The sequence below is a fragment of the Martes martes genome (assembly GCF_963455335.1).
Source record: "Martes martes genome assembly, chromosome: 14".
Classification (NCBI taxonomy): Eukaryota; Metazoa; Chordata; class Mammalia; order Carnivora; family Mustelidae; genus Martes; species Martes martes.
Genome location: NC_137902.1, coordinates 25,268,587 through 25,292,920, shown reverse-complemented (window position 1 = coordinate 25,292,920; position 24,334 = coordinate 25,268,587). Strand labels below are relative to the sequence as shown.

Here is a 24,334-nt window from a genome sequence, read left to right as displayed (position 1 = left end):
CAAATCTTAACACTTTCACTTTCTTCTTGCGAGACTTTGGCAAGTTGTTCACCCTCTTTGGGTCTCAGTTCAACCACCTGTAAAGAGAGGATAATACTGTTTTATAAGATTGTTGAATTAAGGAGGTCATAAAATGTAAAATGTCTCTCACAGTGCCTAAACATAGAGGGTCTGCAATAAACGGCAATTATTACAGTCAAATGTTACGGGCGGTCGCCACCTCCCACTTCCTGCCTTTCTGTCACTCATTTTTGAAAGTTGCTCTTGCTCCTATTCTTTTTCTCCTTCTTTCTCGCCCCTCCTACTGCCGTATATTGCCTTCCCTAGGTGTCGTAAAATGCTCCTCCCCGCCCTCCATGTGGCGAAAACGCAATCACGCTTGACGGCGCGAGGTGGCTCAGCCGCAAGATGGCGGCGCTGGCGGAGGAGCAGACGGAGGTGGCGGTCAAGTTGGAACCAGAGGGACCGCCGACGCTGCTACCTCCGCAGGCGGGGGACGGCGCTGGCGAGGGTGGCGGCGGCACTACTAACAACGGCCCCAACGGCGGCGGCGGGAACGTTGCGACGGCGGCGTCGTCGGCCGGCGGGGATGGTGGGACCCCCAAACCCTCGGTGGCTGTCTCCGCCGTTGCTCCGGCGGGGGCGGCCCCGGTGCCCGCCGCTGCTCCGGAGGCCGGCGCTCCCCACGACCGACAGACTCTGCTGGCCGTGCTGCAGTTCCTGCGGCAGAGCAACCTCCGCGAGGCCGAAGAGGCGCTGCGCCGTGAGGCCCGGCTGCTGGAGGAGGCAGTGGCGGGCACCGGAGCCCCAGAGGCGGACGGCGCGGGTACAGAGGCGGCTAGCGCGCTTCTCAGCCGGGTCACAGCCTCGGCCCCCGGCCCCGCGGCCCCTGACCCTCCGGGCACCGGCGCTTCGGGGGCCGCCACGGTCTCGGGTTTAGCGACAGGTTCTGCGGCTCCGGGGAAAGGTGAGCCGCGGAGTCCCGGGGAGGCAGGGCACGAAGGGGGAGCAAGCCGGGAAGGCTGAGGCTGGCAGGCCTGCACCTCTGCGGGCTTGTTTTGAATTTCCTGGGCCCGCCTCTAGGGCCACATGCCCGCCCCTTTCTCTAGTGCGCCGGCTGCGCAGTCAAACCCTCTTCCAAGCTGTCAGTTCCAGTGAGAGGCTGAGGAGAGCTGTTGAGCAGAGGGATGTCTGGGGAGGGTGGGCGCTGAGAGGCGGGGACCTTCAGGGTTTTGGTCCCTTTCTTCTTTTTTCGGTTCTTGAGGCTTGGCAGGTCTGCATTAACACCCAACAATACTTATACAGTTCTGTACTAGCTTCTTTAAGTAATTACTAAAAATACTTTACATATCCTAATTCTCATAATTCCGCTGTGAGCTTAGATGTTATCTCTGTTTTAGAGATGAAAAAACGGACTCGGAAAGGCCAAGGGACTTGCTTTGGACCAGACAGCCAGGGAGTGATGGAACATAGTGTAGCCAGTATTTCGCAAAATATTAGGCTAACTAATGTTAAACCTTTTGGGGAACGCAGATTTCTGGGCGTCACTTCAGACTTAGTGAATCAGATCATGTAGAGGTGGAGTCTAGGAATCTCCATTTTTGAATATATGCTTCCAAGGGATTATTAATGTGTGGCAGAGGTTGAGAACCATTCATTTAGGAGTTATGCTTTGGACAGACCTAGGTTCAGACTCTTGTCTCTGTTGCTTTTACTTGTGTGATGCGGCTCTTCCTGAAGTTAAGGCTTTTTTTTTGGCCCCCTTTTTAGATGGGTTATTGTGAGGCTCAGATATAATACATACATATAAAATGCCTGGTACTGATATGTATATACCTAGCACCTAACACTTAACACCTGAGACCTCCCTCCCCAGCCTTTTCCTAGCAACTGTGTTGCAAAGCCCGTGCAGTAAAATTCATACACAGCATATGGTCTCAAAGGTGATCCTGAGCTGATGATAAACATTTATTGAATTAAGTTATCTAGTGCAGAGCCTCTAGCCAAATTAATCTCTATTTATGACACCTAATCTTTGCAGCATTGCCAGAAGTGAAGTATGAATATGTAGCATTGTATCCCACAAATAGAAATGTGCAAAAATGTGACTGAGGGGAATGTTTTCTGAATGCTGAACTTTATGAATGAACTATAAGATGGATGGATTATGTTGGTTATTTTTCTGTAATCTCTCATCTCTTCAGAAACTTGACCTAATAGAAATGTGCAAAAATGTGACTGAGGGGAATGTTTTCTGAATGCTGAACTTTATGAATGAACTATAAGATGGATGGATTATGTTGGTTATTTTTCTGTAATCTCTCATCTCTTCAGAAACTTGACCTATCATAACTCAGAAACCAGTAAGAAGGAAAAGAGGCTATCAGAATAACCAAAAGAACTTAAAGCATTTGTGCAGTGAAGAGCACAGCAGTATTATAATTGTAACCTAAAATGTTCCAACAATCAAACTTTGATTAGACTGACAGGTGTATCATTGTTTGGTATTGGTATATTCCAAATAAATACTCGTGTTTTCTACCTTGGAATGATGTTTATGGAAATTATCTTAAGCATGTAGATTGAGTTATCTTTTGGAAACAAGTAAGGCTCATCCATCACACTCTTGAAATGCTTGCATTTTGTAAGGAGTGATAGATGTGCACATATCCTACAGGTTAGTCACAAAATACTTAGTAGCTTAGAGATCTGGGAATATTACTTCAGGGCATGTCTTGGTGGTGGTGAGTGCCATTTACACTGAGCCTTGAGAAAAGATTAATATAATTGTTTGATTTGCACATACCGTGTTTTATGAAATTTGTCTTTGAGGTAGCTGCAGGGAAAATACTGAACCTTTTTGTTACTGATCTGAACATTTTATTTTAAGATATGGGCAAGCTGAAAGAGTTTTGGATAGGGACTGAAACAGTCCCTTGACAGATCGTGTGATTGTTTTGGGGAAGAGACTTTGAGAGGACAGGAACAAACGTCTAAGAAACAGTTTACCTCTGGACTGTAGCAAAACAGCCGTAGTCACTTGGTATATATTTTTGAAATACATTTTTTGAAAGTTGTTCTTCATTTTTTAAACAGTTGGAAGTGTAGCTGTAGAAGACCAGCCGGATGTCAGTGCTGTGCTGTCAGCCTACAACCAACAAGGAGACCCCACAATGTATGAAGAATACTATAGCGGACTAAAACACTTCATTGAATGTTCCTTGGACTGCCATCGGGCAGAATTATCCCAACTCTTTTATCCTCTGTTTGTACACATGTACTTGGAACTAGTCTACAATCAACATGAGAATGAAGCAAAATCATTTTTTGAGAAGTATGTGAATTTTATATATATTATATATATAGCACATATATATAATGTATATACACATCTGTAACCAAACAAATGTAAGATTGTAACTGAACAAGTGTTTCAAGAAGGAGAGGTACCTGGTGCTAGGAGAACCTAAAAAGAGGGAGTGTGATCTAGTTGAAGTCAGGTAAGGCTCCCAGAGGAAGTGATGCTTGAGATAAGATCTGAAGATTGGGTGGGAGCTAACCAGATGAAGAGAAGAGGGAAAAACATGTGTGACACCTCTGGTGAGAGGATCATGGTAGGTACAGAGACGAAAGAGGGCCAGTGTGGCTGGAGCAGAGTATGGGTTCGAAGCTGGGCGGGAACAAGCAGGTTCTTGGGCCATGTCGAGGCTCTTTGTTTTCCTGAGAACAGTCATGGGTTGTATTGGGTAGCATTATATGTGGTTGAGATTCACTGAAAACTCCAACAATAATGGCATAAATAATGGGTTCGAAGCTGGGCGGGAACAAGCAGGTTCTTGGGCCATGTCGAGGCTCTTTGTTTTCCTGAGAACAGTCATGGGTTGTATTGGGTAGCATTATATGTGGTTGAGATTCACTGAAAACTCCAACAATAATGGCATAAATAAAATAAAAGTTTATTTTTTGTTTTTATCCTAAGCAATAGGAAGCTGTGTTAGGATTAAATTAGACTGAGAGTGACTGAAAACCCAAACAATAGAGGCTTAAATACGATAAAAGTTTATTTCTCTCTCATAAAGATTAGGTAGTCCAGGACTGGTATAGAGTGTTTGATTACCAGGAACCTAGGCTTTCTCCATCTTGATACTCTTCCATCCTTGTCATGCAGCTTCCTCCTGTGACACAAGATGGCTCTTTGGCTCTGAGCAATCACATCAGTGCTATAGTCAGCTGGGAGGGCACATCGTTGCACACACCTCTTCCTTTTTTTTATGTCGTTAGGCAACAGCTACAATTACCTACAAGGGAAGTAAGACGTGTGGCCTTTGCCTAGGTGTTTATGTGCTCAACTAATATTCAGGTATTCTGTCGTGGAGGAAGAAAGGAGAAAAATGGATGTTTGGGGACAGTGAGGTGTCTCTGCTACAGAAGTCATTGAAGGACCATGTCATTATTAGATTTGCATTTTTTAAAATTTTATTTATTTTTTTTAAGTAATCTCTTCACCCAGTGTGGGGCTGGAACTCACAACCCTGAGGTCAAGAGTTGAACGCTCTACTATCTGAGCCAGCCAGGCACCCTGATTTGCATTTTGAAAGGACCTTTATGTGGTTGGGAAAATAGATGGTGGTGAGGGGGAAACAGAGTGACTTTAGAGTGACCAGTTTGGAAGGTTATTGTAGTGGTTCTCAACCCAGAGTAGTAGTATTCCTGCTTCCCCTGGGCTACTTGAAAATGTGTGGAGGTGTTTTGGTTGTCATGACTAGAATGAGGAAGAGCAGGTGGCTTAGGGATGTCAAATGTTCTAATATGTGCAGGTAGTCCACGTAGCAAAGAATTGTTCTGCCCCAAAATGTTCTGTTGAGAAACACTAGACAAGGGTACAGTAGTGTTTGTGAAAATAAGTAGCATATTGGTGAGGCAGTTCGTGATGGATTGGATATGGAGGTGAGGGAGATGAAGGTATTGATAACCCCTAGGTTTCTGGCTCCCCATCTGGATGGGGGAGTGACCTTCACTTAGATAGAAAACCCTGGAAGAGAACCTGGTTTGTCAGTTTGTGCAGTAATCTTGACTTCAGATTTGAATATGCCTTTGACTCATTTAAGAGATACCAAGTCGGTAGGTGAATGATATAGAAAGCTCTGGAGCTCTGAAAAGACTAGGGTCTAGAGCCATAAATTGCAGTTGTGCGTAATATTGATGGATATGGATGAGATTGTCTGGGGAGGGGGTGGGGGTTATGAAATAAGTCAACGAGAGGGCTAGACCTGGGCCTTGAGGAACTCCAACATATGGAGTAGAAGAGATGGAAAAAGAGTAGAAGAGATGGCCAAGTAGAAGAGGTATAAGGAAAGGTCAGAGAAGTAGGAAGAAAACGGGGAGGGTATTGAGTTAATAGAAGTCAAAGAAAGGAGTGGTTAAAAAGGAGGCAGTACTTAACAGTTTGAATGAGAACATTTTAGTACAAGCAATAGACCCAAAAGCCGGCATTTGTCAGATAACACAAGTAGTGGTAATACAGGAATAATAGAACTCCAGACACTTAGCTTCTTTGCCATTATGTCCATTCATTATTGTATGGTGCCTAATAGAAGGTTTATAAAGCGAATGTTCTGTAGCTCAGCATTTTTCAAAAAATTAACAAAGGCTGTTGATGACAGAACTTATACTCTAACCTAATTTTTCTTACAGTATTGTCATCAAAAAACCTCTTTCTCTCCCAGTCCCATGAGATAGCCACCTCCTTACATAGGAAGCTGGAATATCCTGGGGAACTCTGTCTCCTTGTTATGGACAATCTCAGCCATTGCCTAGACACCATGCTCAGATGAGTTTATGGGCAGTAACTGATGTGAACACCAAGAGGCTGAGATTTCTAATTTCACTGAAATCTTGGACAGAAACCCTTAGTTCATGTCTTGATGAGTCTCAAAAGGGTAACACGGGCATCTATTGGCTGTGTATCAGAGCTAGAGCCTAATATCTTATGTTTAGTCATTTTTCTTTAAATGTTTTTGCATTGTTTGCTGCTCTTAGTGAGTGCCAAATATATGATCTTTAATTTTACTTTATCAGGAATATTAAGATTTATAGAAACAAAAGTACATTTAAATTTACTAATTGTCACCAAGGCTGAAAGCTTTACTTAATTACCTTTGGTATTGGTGAGTAAATGGAAGTGTTCATTCTTTGGTATCAACATTTGTTTGTCCTTTAGTCATATTATTATACTGATGTTTAATAAATATGTCTGGTATGAAGAATACAAGAAGTCATTGAAAATGTTGGGTTTTATGAGAATGCCATGTATTGATTATTATAATATTATATAATATATATTATAATGTAATTATAATATAATAATTGATTATTATATATATTATAAGGGGCTGGGTGATAGGTTCATTGAGTTAATTATACTAGTCTCTACTTTTGTATATGTTTGAAACTTTCCATAATAAAGTTTTTAAAAGTGGTTTTGAGAGAACATAAAATTTAGTAAAGCAGAAATTCTAATTCAAATGTCTACCAGTGGTGGATATCTTTCATTCACTTATGGTATTTATTTCAAATTCTCTTAAAATGTTAATGGTACATTTCATTAGAGAATTAAATTTTTAAATTTTAGGATGAATTCAGAAACTGAATTGTGATCATTTTGAAATGAGTTACTTCTGATCCTGTAGCTTAGTCCAGGATTATTTAGACTGCTACGTTGAAAATATTCTGGGATGTTTATAAATATATGGGGGAGAGCAGATCCCTTAATGATTACATTGAAAAATGACTTTTTAAAATCACTGAAACAGGTTCCATGGAGATCAGGAATGTTATTACCAGGATGACCTACGAGTATTATCTAGTCTTACCAAAAAGGAACACATGAAAGGGAATGAGACCATGTTGGATTTTCGAACAAGTAAATTTGTTCTGCGTATTTCCCGTGACTCGTACCAACTCTTGAAGAGGCATCTTCAGGAGAAACAGAACAATCAGATATGGAACATAGTTCAGGAGCACCTCTACATTGACATCTTTGATGGGATGCCGCGTAGTAAGCAACAGATAGATGCGATGGTGGGAAGTTTGGCAGGAGAGGCTAAACGAGAGGCAAACAAATCAAAGGTATGGGAATAAACCTAAGAACTATATAATGCAGATTATGAAAAACTGTAGCATTTCCATCTACATAATATACACATTTTTCTTATAGCTAGTTTGGGAATAACTGAACCCTGTATGCTAAGTTTCATGTTCTAAGGATGATGTGTAAATTAGTGAGAATTTGGAATGGTTGCATTTAACAGAACCCTGACTACAGTGACTGAAACAAACAAGGGATTTTGCATACATATAATGAATTGCAAAAGAAAGCCCTCTTGCTCTGGCATAAGGGCTCCTTCTAGTTTCTCCTCCATCATCTTTAGAATGTGGCTTTCTTCTTTGTGCTCACAGATGGCTGTTGTAGCTCCAGCATTGCACCTGCATTCCAGGAAGGCAGAAGGGGGAGGACAGAAGGCATATCCCTGCTAAATCTTATCAGGAAAACAGTATTTTTTTCCTAAAACCCTACCCAGTATATTTGTGTGTACATCTCCTGGCCAGAATGACTTTATATGGCTATTCCTACCTGCAGGGGAGTCTGGGAACAGAAATAATTTAACTGAGCATATTGCTGCTCCAACAAAATCAGGGTTCTGTTAGTAAGGAGGACGGGGAGATTGGCTATTGGGTAGATAAGTACAGAATCTGTTTCAGGGTATAAATTACTGTATTGTAATCGTGATTCATCCTATCAAGATATGAAAATGATGTATTAATGAATGAAATATTAATTTTGAAAATGTTGGCTCTTTTGACTTGTAGGTGTTTTTTGGTTTATTAAAAGAGCCAGAAATTGAGGTGCCTTTAGATGATGAAGATGAAGAAGGAGAAAATGAAGAAGGAAAACCTAAAAAGAAGAAGCCTAAAAAAGATAGCATTGGATCCAAAAGCAAAAAACAAGATCCCAATGCTCCACCTCAAAACAGGTGAGGAAAAAACTTCAGGAAAATGTGTGGAAGTTTAAGATGAACTGTTATTGCAGAGAATTCAGTTTCTTAATAGAGTGATTTTCAGTCTGTTTTTCTTTCACAGAATCCCTCTTCCAGAGTTGAAAGACTCAGATAAGTTGGATAAGATAATGAATATGAAAGAAACCACCAAACGAGTCCGCCTTGGGCCAGACTGTTTACCCTCCATTTGTTTCTATACATTCCTCAATGCTTACCAGGTTAGTAAGATAATTGTGCAATTTCTGGCTGGAGAGTCATGTAATACGGTGACTTACCACTAAAAGAAACTTAGATGTGTTAACTAAGACGGAGTTTTCTTTTTTAAACTCTTGATGTAAATATAGCTTGAAGACAGAAGTTAGGAAAGGATAATTGGACCCTGCTTGGAATAGTTAGAAGGCAATGTTGAAAAGACCTTTAGCAACTTGCAGGTGCCAGAATGTTGCTTATGTGTGTCCCTTGTTTTACTGATCAGAATTCTGTTAACTTTTGAGGAGGAGGAAACTGTAGTTTAGCTCTATTGAACTTGGCTTATATAAACTTGATACTTTTTATTAAGGATTCTGTATGTCTTTATAGATTGTTTGTAATAAGCTGCTGAGGATATATTTACTAAAGTACAAAAGTGATTAACATTTTCTTCATATCATGTGCTTTAAATTTGGAGGACAAAAGGGGTGAATGATGACATGTTCTCAAAGTAAATACTTTCAGTGTTTCATGGGAGAATGAAATCTTTTCTATGAGAGCAGGAGTTATCATTATGTTGTTTCTAATATGTAAATTTTATCCCGAGACCATATTGTGTAGTATAAAGTTTTTATTTTTTTTTATTGGCAGGGCCTCACTGCAGTGGATGTCACTGATGATTCTAGTTTGATTGCTGGAGGTTTTGCAGATTCAACTGTTAGGGTGTGGTCTGTGACACCCAAAAAGCTTCGTAGTGTTAAACAAGCAGCAGGTAACTGAGATGACTTGTGAGGATGTGAACTCGCCCTTAGTTTACACTAATCTGGATTCCATGGAATATGCATAAGAGATTGTGATCTCAACAGAATTTCATTTGATTTTACTTTAGCTCAAAATGCTAACATTCCCAAGCAAAAAGTGCATTGGAGTGGCAATCAGGAGACTGGGGTGTTAAACTGGTTTAACTTTTTGGGGCCTCAGTTTTCTCATCTGTAGAATGAGGGGGTTGGGCTAGAAAACTCCATGAGTTTAAAATCTAATTTTATGACTGTTTGCCTGTGAATTTTAAAAATGCCTTTAAATAATGGGAGAGTACTTTGTGTTAGCTCTAAAAATGGCTTAAAAAGAATTAGTTTTAGTATCTTTAAAGAGTTTCTTGCTAAATGTATTATTTAAACAAGGTAATATATTTTCAAAAAACTTTTAATACTTCCATAGTTTCCATATTTGTATGATATATTAGGTTACTTTGAGTTTTAATCATAGTTCCGACACTGAGCAGCTATGTGCACTCCAGCAAATTATTAACTGTCCTGAACCTGAGTTTCTTCTTCTGTACACTGGGATGGTTAGAGGCATCAACACTGTGGGTGGTATGTAGGAGGACTGTTCAAATGTTAGTTCTTCTGAACCATGATGTGATTGCCTTGAAATATTCTAATGAATGTACTTTTTAAAAAAATGAATATATTTTAAAATATCAATATTTTTGGACCGTTTTAGATCTTAGCCTCATAGACAAAGAATCAGATGATGTCTTAGAAAGAATAATGGATGAGAAAACAGCAAGTGAGTTGAAGATTTTGTATGGTCATAGCGGGCCTGTCTATGGAGCCAGCTTCAGTCCGGATAGGTAACATACAATCAATGAAAAATTAAATACTGCTGTATTATATTGAGATAATATATAAGTTAACTACTGGAAACATGTTGGGAAAAATTCTGTTAGAGAAATCTCATGGCTGCCTCTTCTGCATTATCTTTTAGAATCTTGCCATTTGCTAATTCATCTTGGGGTACTGGTGTACAAGATAACAACTTAATATATACCCAGATTTATAGAATCAAAGATGCACAGCCTCAGGGTTTATTGGTTTTAAAAATTAGCTTCAGTTTTTGTATAACCCTGATAGGGGCTTCTTTGGGTTCCTGCCTTGGGTTTGTGGCTACTGCTGTATTCCATCATCTCCAAATTGAGAGTAGATTCCTGATATTAAAGGCATGTTAGCTGTCAATTAAAGATTTTGTGTAATCAAAAGAACTAAGAGGATACTGAAAAGGGAATTTGAAACCCACAAATAGGTATTTGCTTATTTTTTATGATCTCTAATATTCTGTGAAAATGGGAGGGAATTTTATATTCATAATAACCATTTGTATCTTAATTGGATAGTAACTTTCAATCCATCAACATTTTCATCTTTATGAAATCTTGGTAGGGTTTAGCCAGATGATACATTTTTGCTTGAGGGAAATCTCTAATTTCAGTGAAAACCATAATAGTTTCAGTGATTCAGCTTTTGTGTTTATCTTTGAAAAAGCTAAATTATTACTTACATGTCTATAGTTTTTTTTTGTCAAAAAGACATTTCCTATTAAATGCTTATGCAAGTCAAGAGAGGAAAAGAGCATCTCCATTTTAAAGTAAAAAATTGTTGAGTTTTGAGTGACATCTTATATCACATTTCTTAGCTTTTCTCAATTAACCTTTTTGACCGACTTTCTATTGGTACCCTTTGGTATAATTTTTTATAAGTGTGGTTTTTCCATTATACTTTTAAAAATAATCTAACCTCGGGGCACCTGGGTGGCTCATTTGGGTTGAGTGTCTGCCTTCAGCTCAGATCATAATCCCAGGGTCCTGGGATCTGGCTCCTTGCTCAGCGGGGATCCTGCTTCTCCCTCTCCCTGCCTCTCTCCCTGCTTGTGTGCTCCCTCTGTGTGTCTCATAAATAGATAAAATCTTAAAAAAAGATCTAACCTCACTTAGTATATGCTCAGTAGATGTAGATTATTAGAGCTAACATTAGTTTGGTTATTACTTTCAACTTTTGTTATCTACTGTGAATTCCATGTATAAAGTAAAAGATGTAGCATGTCAGGTTAGCTGTACTTATCATACTTAAATGTACAGAGAAACTGGATAGGTAACTATTTGATTCTGGGAATCAAATATATCACATTCTCTTCTCTCAGGAACTATTTGCTTTCCTCTTCAGAGGATGGAACTGTTAGATTGTGGAGTCTTCAAACATTTACTTGCTTGGTGGGATATAAAGGACACAACTACCCAGTATGGGACACACAGTTTTCTCCATATGGATATTATTTTGTGTCAGGGGGCCACGATCGAGTAGCTCGGTAAGAACATTGTGATCTTATGAATGGCAGAATGGTTTCTTTTTAAGGGAATTACAAGCTCCAGCCAAACTCATTTTCACTTCAGTTATTTGGGATCAACTTTTTGAGATTGTCAGCATTTATAGCTCCTTATTTGAAAATGAATTTGGGGAGTATTACTATGTCTGCATTTATGTCCATATCAAGAGTCCTCCTTTTTTCCCCCTTAAGCTCCCACCAGCTAGATTTTCACTACCACTATGAGCATTGCTGGTGTTTTCCTGTGATCTCCTTGAAAGTTCAGGATGAGGTAACTCAGGTTAGAAACTAATTTTATGGTGGCCAAAACTAGCAAAAAACACTTTTCTATGGGTTAGACTAGGAATTGGGGTAGGAAAGGTGGGTACATACAGAGAACTTGAGTTTAAAAAAATTTTGTACTAGATCAACTTAGTTTTCCTTAAGAATGTTATTTCATCTCATTCCATTTTTTTTTTTTCTCCTCATGGAGCCAGTGAAGGGGACCTATTTGGAGCTAATAATCTCACATGGGTATTTCTGTTATTTATTTTAGAGTTTTGGCAGTTAACTATTATTATTTTCTTTTTCTTTCAATGCATTTTTTTAAAAGGCTCTGGGCTACAGACCACTATCAGCCTTTAAGGATATTTGCTGGCCATCTTGCTGATGTGAATTGTACCAGATTCCATCCAAATTCTAATTATGTTGCTACGGGCTCTGCAGACAGAACTGTGCGGCTCTGGGATGTCCTGAATGGAAACTGTGTAAGAATATTCACTGGACACAAGGTATTTTATACCTTCATTATGGCATACAAGGTTGTTTTTGAGATAAAAATATTTCAAAAATTAACTAATAACACATTTTAAAGAAACTATTCAATTCCACTCTAAGCTTTAAAATTCTAACTTTCTTACTTTGAGATATTTTTAACCCACTGTTGATTCTTTCCCTGGACTTCTTTTCTAGGGACCAATTCATTCCTTGACATTTTCTCCCAATGGGAGATTCCTGGCTACAGGAGCCACAGATGGCAGAGTACTCCTTTGGGATATTGGACATGGTTTGATGGTTGGAGAATTAAAAGGCCACACTGATACAGTCTGTTCACTTAGGTTTAGTAGAGATGGTGAAATTTTGGCATCAGGTAAATGACTAGAAATGGCTTTGTGTTAAAAGGGTAAATGGTACGTTGAAATGAAACACTTAGGTTGACCGTGTTAGGTTTTGCTTCTCTTAGCCATGATTCCAGAGTATCCCCTGATATGTGTGTTGACTTCTCAGGTTAAACTGATTGAAATGGTCCTTTAGAAGAGCTTATTAATCACGTTTAGATTTTTTTCACCATAAATATACAGTAAATATATGAACTATATGTCAGACTCTAAATACGGTAGATGCTACTAAATGGTTTCCTTTGACTTCCTGTTAGGTTCAATGGATAATACAGTCCGGTTGTGGGATGCTGTCAAAGCATTTGAAGATTTAGAGACCGATGACTTTACTACAGCCACTGGGCATATAAATTTACCTGAGAATTCACAGGAGTTATTGTTGGGAACATATATGACCAAATCAACACCAGTTGTACACCTCCATTTTACTCGAAGAAACTTGGTTCTAGCTGCAGGAGCTTATAGTCCGCAATAAATCATCGGTATTAAAGACCTTTCGGAAGCTACTGTTTGAAAAAGGGAGACTAAAAGCAAATACCTCAGTGATTAATATTTAAGCTACAAAGAATGTTTTGTCTATATGGATCTGGAAGGATGCTGCTTGGAAAATCTGAACAGGACAGTTCCACGTTTCTATAGCAACCACATTTAACTAATTTCCGTTAGTTGAATAAGAGGTATTATGTTCGTGGAGGGGACATTTATGGTGCTTTGGATTGTGTGGAAACTATGCATTTTCTGTTCAAATGCTATTTTAATTTATTATATTTAGAAAAAAAATCAATTGACTTCAGTAATTCATCCTGCTTCAAGATTCAAACTGAGTAATGTAATACCATCTTGAATTTTAGCTGAAGAATTCTATGAGCATGTATGTTTCTGCTGTAAAAATGTAGTTACTGTATGGCACTCAAGTACTATGTTAAATGATCCACTAACATTTTTGCTTGGCCCATGATTAGTGGAATGTATGTTATTAGGTAGAGTGAACTACAATTTCTTTCTAAGAACTAGATGAAGTACAACCATCCACTGACATCTGAATTTATATCTGTTGGATTCTGAGTGCACCCAAACACTCTATAAACCAGGTGAAGAAATTTAGCTTCCATGTTCTACTTCAGCTAAAACAGCTACATAAAACCTAGTACACTTGAAGTCAGACAGACATTTCAGTTGCTTACCTCCAGTACTGAGCCTTGCTTTGGAAACTAAAAGATTTAGACCAAGTCACTGCCAGTTTTTTGCCTTCGTTGCATTTTGTACAGTTTTTATATTTTTGATATATTGTAAATAAAGACAACCAGCTTTTCCAGGTTCATAATTTATTGTACAAATTGAATATCACATGATGAGCTGACATTAGCTTCTCCAGGCATGGGAACTTAACAGATGAGGTACAAGTTAAAATCCTATAAAAAAAGTAAAAATAATTTAGACACAATTGTGCTCAACTCTACTTTTAAGACATTCAGTAATTACAAGTATAGGACTATCCTTGAACCCCCTGAAATTGAATGCAAATTCATCAGATTCTCAGAGTCAGTAACCACCCCAAAATGTCACAGCTTAATACAGTTTAACCTAACGGTTTACCTTTAACAAAAGAGCTGACTTCAGCATGACCCTGAATGTATGCTACTGGAAAAGTCTAGTATACAAAGTACATTTTAAACAGTAGTAAACGTATCAGATAAAATTTATCCATTTTTATAATGGGGATACTACCACTCTCCCCAAAGTTGGGAGGTACCTAATACGGAAAAGTGGGCAAAGAATACCTATTTGTCAGGAATAAGTCATGGACCACTGCATGATGGGTATGTAGTCAACAGTTTTGAGATTGGAAAAGCTTTTAATAGAAGAAAAATTTTCTGTGGAGAACTACAGTAGATTAAGATCTCGATTTTGGGTTTTCTGCACATCATCTACTACCAAAACAAGTATTTATTCACTCAAGCATGGGCAAATGGAGGTTGTGGTGTACCATAAGAAGAAAATGAAATCTATGGGAATTAAATGGAAATATAAAATTGTGTATAAAAATCTGAAACTAGCAAAAATATAAGATGTATTTGCAATGTACTTACAAGGTTGGTTAATAATTATTACATAAAGGGCTTATGTAAGAGAAATAAGGTCTTCCTAAAGAGAAAGACTCAATTGTTAAATAAGAAAAACATAAAGGGAATTTTAAGAAAAATACAAATGGTAAACAAATGGAAAAAATGTGTAACTTCGTCAAAAAAATATTTTCACTCATCAAATAAGCAAAGATCAGAAACTGATTATTGAGCACTGGCTAGGGCAAAAGAGACACCCTCTAACAAAGCTGGGTGCCCCATTAACCCTTGGGGAAAGCAGTTAAGCCTAAAACTATCATACAGACAACACATCATGCTCAAAAGTGTTCAATGCAATGTTATCTATATTTAAAAAAAAATCTCAATAGGAAACATAAATCATATATCCATAAATACTCATGCATTCAAATAATAGAGAAAATATTTGTTATAAGACAATATTACAGACATGACTCATAGCCACTGGAAACCAAATAAAAAATATTAAAAAGAGCCAAACCAAAATGTTAACAAAAATTGTCAGGGTAATGGGATATGAACAGTATTTTCCTTCTGTATGTAACTTTGCACAATGACAATTACTTCCATAGTGAGGGGAAAAGCCCTAACAACAAAATGGCTGTTAGTTTACTTATATGTCAATTCCTTACTGTTTATGTGGCTTTCACAGCTGGTGTTTTTTTAGACCTTAACTTGAAGTATAAGATCATCAAAGCAATGCCTCCATATGTGGCCAGTACACACTAAAAAAGAAAGGAGAAAGTAAGCAAGAGCTTTTGCCACTTACATTATTCTAAAACGTAACTGCTTAAAGGTATCACCAATACTTACATTCATTCTACCTGTGAGAGTATAAGAGTTGAAATATTTTTTGATACCAGTGAAATGGAATTGGGCATCAGCTTCTGGACCTGCCATGATTTCAATCTTTAAAAAAAAAAAAGAAAACAACAATAAATTGGTTTGGATGCAATTTAAAAGAAAATTAAGTTTTGTTTTTGTTTCAAAGATTTTATTTTTTTAAGTTATCTCTACACCCAGCCTGGGGCTTAAACTCACAACCCGGAGATCAAGAGTCACATGCTCCACCAACTAAGCCAGCCAGGCACCCTTTTGTTTGTTTGTTTTTAAAGTTTAAAAACCTGAAAAGTCATTGCACAGAAGAATTATGAGTTTTATTTTAATGCCTTGCCCAACACAGAAGTAGCAGAGATGGTTGAAAGAGGCTTGCCAATAAGAGAAACTTTAAGAAGGAAGATTTTACCTTAGTTGCTATTGTATAACATTCCAAAACATACATCAAATCACTTAGCACAGGAAGAGAACACAGTTTTCTCTAAGGCTCCCTCTCCTTTAATCTAATCTTGCTTGATATTTTCGTTCCTGGCTCTGCTACAGCATGTTACACTGCGTATGGAGTCAATCAGTTTTAAGAGTAGCTGAAAGTTGGAGCTTGTGATACATTTCAAAGTTTCTAAGAAAGGTAACCACTAGCTAAACAGCTCAACTTGCAACTCCTTTCATAATTTTTCTTATGAAATAATTTAGGACCTCCATGGGAAGGAAGAGAAAGTATCATTTACTAAATGGAATTGATATATACTCCCATTTTTAAAAAACTAGCATTATTTTAACAAAAGGGATGCACATCAGAGTGTAAGAACTGGAAAATCATTTCCACAGTTGAAGGAATAAGAGCATGCTGGTTCAAGTTCTTAAAGATGGAGAGCCTACTAAAATGCTACCTAAATTAAATCCTACCAAAATTATCGAAGTCTGTCAACAAGTTATAAAGAGCACATATACACCATCTAGGCTGCAGTACTGTCAGCTCCTAACCCTCACCCCCAGGACACACACTAGCTATTGGTGGTAGCAAGAAAGGTGGAATACCTTTTCATCACAGCAAAATAAAAGATCTAAATATAAATAGTAAAACCAAAGAATCCTGGAAGAAAACATGGGCCAAAATTCCAATTATCTTAGGAAAGGGGAAATATAAAGGACAAAAACTAGAAGGGAAAACATAAAAGTGATCAAAGAAATGTAAAATGAGGCCGATATTTACCTATCAGACTGGGAAAAATAAGCATCTCCTCTGTTGCCTGAGTATAAACTGGTACAACTTTTCCTCAAGTACAATTTTGCAATACCCATCCAATTATAAAATTAGTATACCCTTTTATGTAGCTGGTCCATTTGTTCTCTAGGAATTTACCCTTACAGAGATATCACAAAGGGAGACATGTTATATGGTTCAAGAATAGTGACTGAAATACTGTTCATGAAATAAGAAACTGGAAAAACTAAAAGTCCATCTACATACAGGAGACTGAGAAAATGATGGTTTCCATTTGAGGAAATACAATGTGCACAGATCCTTATGTACTGAAACAAAAGATGTCCCTTTGTAATCTTAAACAGTAAAAAAAAAAATTCTATTTTTGGACATTATATTACAGAGCACATAAATGGTTCTCAAAGTCCGGTTCCTAGACCAGCAGCAACAGCATCACTTGAAACTTGTTGAAAATGCAAATTCTCAGGCCCAAACTCAGGCCTATGCAATCAAAAACTCTGGGGCCCAGTAATCTGTTTTAATAGGCATTTCTGATGTAAGCTAAAGTTTGAAAGACACTGCAGTAATAGAAAACCAAATATTTGTTAGTAATTATATAGAAAAACTCTGGAAAAATATGCAGCAAACTTTTTGGAGTTATATTTATAAGTACCTATATTTTACACAAGTATATTATTTGTCATAATAAAAAATAGCAAAGGCACATTCAAAGGTCACCAAAACAACACTTGACAATTCGTATGTATGACCGCCTATCTACCACGACCGACGCCACGCCGAGTCGATTGGCAACATAGACGAGCCGGTCGAGGTCCGGTCGAGATTGGTAGGCAGTGGCCGTGACTCAGCTGGCTCTTGATGAAATGAAGAGGGAGAGATCTGTGAGGAAGTCGTTGCTATGGAAACTGGCACTCCCCCTATTTACCATTCAAAGGCCTTCAGAGGCATTCACGTGCACAGAATTGGCAATGAAAATTTGGACAAATGACCTTAATTCTAAACAGTTTCAAGAAGGTTCTTGGAACAATGAAGGAAATCCAAGCTTCCTTGGGCCTCCTCAGGGACCTTGGCCTTTCAGCCCAAGCAGGAAAATTTGCATTAAAATAAATCTTCATAATATAGCTTTTATAGTAACGGTTTCACTTTACTAGACTTACTAAAGGAATATCCCCCCCCCCATTCATTTTCATGATACACTTTTGGATTCTTACGGTATCAAGTGGGTTTCTAGGAGAAACCCTACATAAAACAGGAGCTTGGTCAAATTATTAACTGATAACCCCACTACCTTGTGTGTAACCAAAATTTTTCAGAGGATGGTAGTGTCCAAATGAAATAATATTAAAGTGCTTTAAACTTCTCCCTACACAGTATGGGAGGAAGCCTGTGATATTCCACAGAGGACTAAATATGACTGCTGGGAAGGGCATGGTATAGGAACTGGAATTTAGTCTGGGTCTTGAAAACTCTTGTGAAGGTGAGATGGAGGCAGGAGTGGGGAGTAAAATGTTGCTGGTGAAATAAACAATGGGTCAAAAGCCTACAAGCACTGGAGTCTGCACCCTTCAGCAAATTGCACAGTTACTTTTGGACAAAGACCAGGAACCCTTGTAGCTAGAGCACCCTCTGTGGAATAACTCAAACTGAAACCTTCTTCCCTTTCGAATAGTAGGAAGTTTAGATAGACACAACAAGGGAAAATTTACTTAAGACCAATAATTGCACTAACTGTTAAAAGATAGGCTGTAGAGAAGTCTAAGCATGGGGGTCTTCCTCTCTCTTTCTTCTTCTTCTTTTTAAAAAATTAACACATAATGTATTATTTGCCCCAGGGGTACAGGCCTGTGAATCGTCAGGCTTACATATTTCACAGCACTCACCATAGCACATACCCTCCCCAATGTCCATCACCCAGCCACCCTATCCGAACCCTCCTACCCCCGCCCCCCAGCAACCTCTTGTTTCTAATTAACCGGCCCACTGCTATTAAACATTAATGAAGCCTTCCACGTCTTTCTTCACCTGTGAAACGGGAATTTCAGAAAAGGCCCCAAGTGACCAACTGTCCTCGCTACTTTGCTTTTTAAAACTGCTATTTTCCTGTCTGACTGAATATCTACCTGGAACGGTGAGATCACGAGGTAAGAAGCAGCCAAGTCGAGAGCTACTCGGGTACCAGAAGCAGCCGCTTGCACTTCAAGGAGTATACAGCTCTCTGTTCTGGCTATCTCTTGGGAAAGGCCTTCCGGCTGGTCGACACAGGCTGAAATCTAAGCCCGTTACTGCGGGCCTGGCGACCTGCAGGGGCTGGGCCACACACACTCCCTTTGACAAAGGCAGCAGTGCCGCTAAAGGAGGCCTTGCTGGCCGGCTCCGTAAGCACAGCACAGGGGAAATAAACTGCAATGGGCAAACAGAGGAAAAGAGGTTAATCTGGCCAGAAGCCCGAGTTCCATTCAATAATATTACGTTGCTGGGTGACCTTGGGGGAACTCCCTTCGCTGCGGGCCTCTTTTTTCTCTACTGTGATATACGATCTAAGGGCCTTCGGGACCTCCTATCCGCCTCGCCCCAAGGCTTCCCAGCCCAGTACAACCCCTCGCGCCTCGGCTCTCGTTATCCCTAATTCCTTTCCCATTCTCCACTGTCCTCGCACCCCACAGCGAAGACCTAACTGTGTTCCTCGACCAGATATGGTCGGATTTTTATGCCAGCCCCGCAAAGCGGAGGCACGAGGCCTGAGCCAGGGTTCTCGTCCACACACCCACCTTGCAGAAGACACCAATTCCGCGGGTTGTGTCCTTCAACGTACGCAGCTATCCCGCAGCCGGCCGGAAGAAGCCTCCTCCCCCGCACGCGTTGCACTATCAGAGCGATTCAGCCTTCAGCGTCGATTGGCTATGGCTTGAAGTCCCGCCTTTCCGCTTCCTGTTTCTAACTCTCCTCCGCCCGGCCAGTAGGACTCTTCTTGGTAACGGAAATAGGGTGTTGGGCCCACGCTTCCGGTGTAGCGTCGTTGGTCTCCTGGTATACGGGTCTCCGCGTGTGTGACTTCCAGCCGTACGGGTTCTGAAGTAGAGAGGTGCTGGCGTCGCGGAACTGGTGAGTGAGGACAAAGGCGAGAAGGGAGGAAACCTTGTGGCTTCCAGGTCTATCCCAGGGCTAGGTCCTCTGGGTCCTTGCCATGCACGTAACAGTGCTGGGTGGTGAGTGGTTCAGCCACCCCAGAGCAGCTCAGAAACTGGCCCTTGTAACATCAGACTCTGTCCCTGGGAAGTTGCTTATGTCCGTTCTTTGCCTCTGGATGTCTCTTTGAAGCTTCAGTTTCCCCTTGTCTGAAATAACATTAAGGGTCACATTCCCCGCAAACTAGACTTCTGGACTCTTTCCTATTTCTATGAAGCATGCACCCACCGATTCCTGATTCCAAATCCAAGGCTTCCACTGGTCTTCACTTCTAATACAGTGTCAGCGCTTTCTAGATCCTTATTCCCAGGGTCTCTCAGAACCAATCTCTGCTCTCTTTCATTCTTAGACCTAGTTCTCATTGGCATGGTTTCTCTGCTGTAGCGCAATTGACTTATACTCTATTTACTTTCCTTTAGTTCTCCCTACCTGTCCAATATATAGCCTGCAGTATATTTTTCTTGATTGTTATTCTCCTTCTTCCACTACTTAATGTTTACTTTTCAAAGTAAACATTAAACTATTCATATCTAGTTCAATATCTTTCACAAAACAGTTGCCTTGTATTCTACAATTTAACTCTGATTATTATGCTGTATTCTCCCTGTGGCCTAGTTAAACAGTTCTTCAAAGAAAGCAGCAACTTCTTGAACAATATTTTGAGAAATTGCTGGTGATTACTGAAATATTTTGCTTTAACTGTTTCTGTGCTTTTCCTCACATTCCTTCTGCTTTTCCTTTTCCACCTGTCAAAATCTTTTTCATCTTTTAACAGCTCAAACACATCTTCTTTAGGAAGCTTGCCCTCTTTACTGAAGCCTCATCACTTCCTATTTCTTTGTTTATAGTTTCATTTGTATTTTATTTACTTTTTAAAAGTTTATTATTATTATTATTATTTTAGTAATGCCTACACCGTACGTGGTGCTCGAACTTAATGACCCTGAGATCAAGAGCTGCATGCTCTTCTGACTTAGCCAGGAAGGCCCCCCAATTTGTGTTTTATTTGCATAATTGTTTCATTTTTCTTAAAATTTTGCATGTTCTTCTTATTTTTTTTATTAAAAAAACTTTTTTAAGTAGTCTACTCGCCCAGCGTGGAACCCAGCATGGGGCTTGAGGTCAAGACCTAAGCCAGGAGCAAGAATCAGATGCTTAACCAACGGAACTACCCAGGCGGTCCAAAATCGTGCATGTTCTTTGAAGATAGGGACTTATATATTCATTTGTGTATCTCTGACTTAACTGTAGTTACTCTATCATATTTACTAAATTGGATCTATAAATCCAATTTAGTAATGTATGGAATAGAAATGTATGGACTTGTGGTTTTGGAGCAGAGATCTTTGGAAAGAAGAATTACGGGTTCTCTGGGGCCTAGCATCAAACTGTCTTTTTCTTAGTCCTGAATGTTGTCTAGTACATTGGTGCTAGAAGGTTCTATCTCTTGCTCACTGATCACAACCTTTAGGAAATGGCACCAAGGTTACAGCACACTGATACTCTTTGCATTGTTTTTAGGAGACTGAAACACAGCAACCATGGAAGAAAGCTTCCCCCGAGGGGGTACAAGAAAGACCCACAAATCAGAGAAAGCTTTGCAGAAGTCAGTTGAACAAGACAACTTATTTGATGTAAGTGGTATGCTTGTTTGATAAGACTCACAGAGCATTTATTCTTGTGAAGAATGAACCTTGTTTGAGAATGTGGTATTTTCCATATTTGTTTCTTTTGAAGTCTACTTTTGGAAGTTGAACTTGTTAGAGAGTCCATACCACCATGAGGCTGTTTTTTAAAGCATGGCATTTAGTACTTGGGTGTGCAGTGTTGTTCCTTATTTTTAGGAAATTTGTGCTATGTCATTTAAGGTTGGAGAGAAAAGTTGTGGAATAAGTCATGAAAGGTACAACATGGGGAATATAGTCAGTGGTGTTGTAATGGTATCATACAGTGATGGGTGGTAGCTGCACGTGGTGAGCATAGCATAATGTGTGGAGTTGTCAAATCACTATGCTGTATGCCTGAAACTAATGTAACATTGTGTGTTAACTGTACTTCAGTTAATTAAAAATAAAGGATGGAGAGAAAGCAGTTGGTGATTGATTTTTAAATGGGATCCTTGCCACATATAATGGTCAGAATTTGCATTGAAATTCATCTTCACCTAAAGTAGGCTCCAAATGCTAGAGGGAAAGGAACTAACATTTGATTGTATTTTATGTAATCTTCCCAACTATACTGGAGTAGAGAACATCATTCCATGTTGAGGAACAGGCTGAGAGAGGTTACATATTTTAACTGAAACCACACAGCTTGTTATGGTGGAGTTGGGAGTTTAACTCGGGTCTCAGTGTCTCTACCTTCCATTTTTACACATTGTTCCTAATTGCTTCTCATAGTGTAGGGACCCCAGTGTCCATCCCACTCAAGGGAGGAAGAACATGAGAGCAAAGGGGCTTTTGAGAATATGAAGATGGTACCCACCTTGGGCAAAGGGAGCATTGGTGACAGAATGGGAGAGATGGGATTGGAGCAGGAATTACAGGAACACTGGGGGTGTGGTGCAGTGGAGGAGTAACAAAACAAGGTGACAGGTGACATCTGACCTGAAGTTGAAGGGAAAGCCCAGGATTGTTTCTCTTCATTCTTTCAGATCTTTTGTTCCCCCTCTGTAGGTTTCTACTGAAGAGGAATCCACCAAAAGGAAAAAGAGCCAGAAAGGGCCAGCAAAAACAAAAAAGTTGAAAACCGAAAAGAGAGAAAGCAGCAAGTCTGTAAGAGAGAAGTTTGAAATCCTTAATATTGAGGTTTGTTACAGTTTGGTTTTGTTCTAAATGAACTACCTGGGTTGCTTATATTTTATATGCTCTTCCCTTTCTTGTTTCCTCCATTCCTTTTGTATATATACCCGTGTGTGTGCGCACATGCACGCGTGAAGATTATTGCAGTTCGTGCTCAGAATTGAGCATTATCACCTTTGAGTATTAACCAATGCCTGGGGTCATGTGTCATTTTTCTTTTTAGCTGTTGAGTCCCTCATTGTGCTTGTGTCTTCATGAAATGTGTTTCAGTAGATTCATAGGTTAGAACTGGCGATAACTTTTAAACCTTTCTACTTCTACTCTTTCATTTCATAGCTATGGAAATTCCTTTGGAGAAGTGAAGTGGTCTTTTAATGTTCTTAACATTTTTAGATTATAACTTGGGTATGTGTTGTAAAAAAGAAAAAGAAAAGCTAAATGGTTCCTAAGGAAAAGATTCAAATTCAGCGTGCAGAAGTGTTTTGTTTGTTGGGACTAGAAGCCAGACCCCCCCAACATCCTCAGTCATTGTTCTTTCCCTCTTGTGCACATTTCACTTTTCCTCTTCTAGTCCCTGTGTGAGGGGATGCGGATTTTGGGTTGCGTGAAGGAAGTAAATGAACTGGAATTGGTGATTAGTCTCCCCAATGGACTCCGGGGCTTTGTGCAAGTGACTGAAATCTGTGATGCCTACACCAAAAAGCTGAATGAGCAGGTGGCTCAAGAAGAACCTGTGAAGGTAAGGGAAGCCTGGATGTACTCGATGGGAACTAAGTGGCGTAAAAGCAGGTGTAAAATTACAACTTTGCTGAGTGCTAAGAAGTCAAGGCACAAGGGGTCATGAGAGTTTATAACGGGATTTTTTTTTTTTTTCCTTTCTCAAATAAGAGGATTTTGACTTAGCCCAGAGAGCCTAGAGGACTTCCTGAGGAAGGGATGCTTGAACTGAGATCTGAAGGATGAGTGTGTACTGGGTAAAGAAGGAAGGGAGTTCAGGCAGAAGGAGCACAATGTGGAACAGAGAGAAGGCTTGTGTGGCTAGAGCAGAGAGAGCAAGGGAGAGTGGTGTGGGTTGGGGCAGGAGAGGTGGGTGGAGGCTGGACCGTGTTCAAATTGGTTTTTAATTCTAGAACCAATGGGAAGCCCTTGAAGTGTTCTCACTGGCGCGGGTGATGCATAGACAGCATAGAGAATAGATGGAAGAGGCTTGTAGTTGCCTAGAGACCAGATAAGGGGTTACCGTAGTAGCCCAGCTCTGAGATTGACAGCAGGCTGTGTTTAGGGTTTACCTACTGAGGAGGTCAAGTCAGTGCCCACTGATGGATTTGATGGGGATAAATCCTAATCTTCTGTTGTGTGTGAGTTGATGGTCAGCCTTGCCATTCTGAGATAGAAACCCTGAGAGAGGACCTGGGTTGGGAGAGATGATCACGATTTTATTTTTTGTTGTGTTGAATTTGAGGAGCAGTTGAGACATCCAGTAGACAGGTGATTTCAGAGCTCAGAGTAGTCTGGACTAGACACATACATGTGTGAGACGACTACGTGTAGGTGGTAACTGAAGCTAGAAGAGGGAGGAAGGGCCTAGAAGGAGCGGAAAAAGTGAGAAGAGACTGAAAGA

The 24,334-nt window shown here is 39.7% G+C and overlaps 3 protein-coding genes across 3 annotated transcripts in view; 2 read left to right on the top strand and 1 right to left on the bottom strand.

The window, feature by feature from the left end:
• Positions 1-387: 387 nt before the first annotated feature.
• Positions 388-14,610, top strand: TAF5 (TATA-box binding protein associated factor 5). The gene is made up of 11 exons (XM_080822724.1): positions 388-967; positions 3,097-3,334; positions 6,813-7,128; positions 7,870-8,033; positions 8,140-8,275; positions 8,898-9,018; positions 9,750-9,879; positions 11,223-11,387; positions 11,998-12,175; positions 12,357-12,534; positions 12,820-14,610. Exons 1-11 carry the CDS (start codon positions 409-411, stop codon positions 13,035-13,037), a joined length of 2,403 nt encoding a protein of 800 aa, XP_080678850.1. The 5' UTR covers positions 388-408; the 3' UTR covers positions 13,038-14,610.
• Positions 13,871-19,613, bottom strand: ATP5MK (ATP synthase membrane subunit k). Its single transcript, XM_080822727.1, has 4 exons — positions 19,495-19,613; positions 15,478-15,573; positions 15,297-15,389; positions 13,871-13,974 (listed from the first exon to the last, which is right to left on the bottom strand). Exons 2-3 carry the CDS (start codon positions 15,562-15,564, stop codon positions 15,300-15,302), a joined length of 177 nt encoding a protein of 58 aa, XP_080678853.1. The 5' UTR covers positions 15,565-15,573; positions 19,495-19,613; the 3' UTR covers positions 13,871-13,974; positions 15,297-15,299.
• PDCD11 (programmed cell death 11) overlaps positions 18,747-24,334 on the top strand; it is a 44,139-nt gene continuing 38,551 nt past the window's right edge. Inside the window, exons 1-5 of the mRNA XM_080822723.1 lie at positions 18,747-18,867; positions 19,687-19,828; positions 21,434-21,546; positions 22,588-22,719; positions 23,285-23,452. Of these exons, the coding sequence (XP_080678849.1) occupies positions 21,454-21,546; positions 22,588-22,719; positions 23,285-23,452 (393 nt within the window). The 5' untranslated portion in view covers positions 18,747-18,867; positions 19,687-19,828; positions 21,434-21,453. The remainder of the gene's footprint in view (positions 18,868-19,686; positions 19,829-21,433; positions 21,547-22,587; positions 22,720-23,284; positions 23,453-24,334) is intronic.

What these genes read in the sequence shown, in the direction of transcription:
- ATP5MK (XM_080822727.1), bottom strand. Translation starts at nt 15,564, where the DNA reads ATGGCAGGTCCAGAAGCTGATGCCCAATTCCATTTCACTGGTATCAAA. An exon ending in CTCTCACAGGTAGAATGAAT is followed by an intron (nt 15,390 to 15,477) that starts GTAAGTATTGGT and finishes TTTCTTTTTTAG; the next exon opens with TGTGTACTGGCCACATATGG.
- TAF5 (XM_080822724.1), top strand. Translation starts at nt 409, where the DNA reads ATGGCGGCGCTGGCGGAGGAGCAGACGGAGGTGGCGGTCAAGTTGGAA. An exon ending in TAGTGTTAAACAAGCAGCAG is followed by an intron (nt 9,019 to 9,749) that starts GTAACTGAGATG and finishes GGACCGTTTTAG; the next exon opens with ATCTTAGCCTCATAGACAAA. An exon ending in GCCAGCTTCAGTCCGGATAG is followed by an intron (nt 9,880 to 11,222) that starts GTAACATACAAT and finishes CTCTTCTCTCAG; the next exon opens with GAACTATTTGCTTTCCTCTT.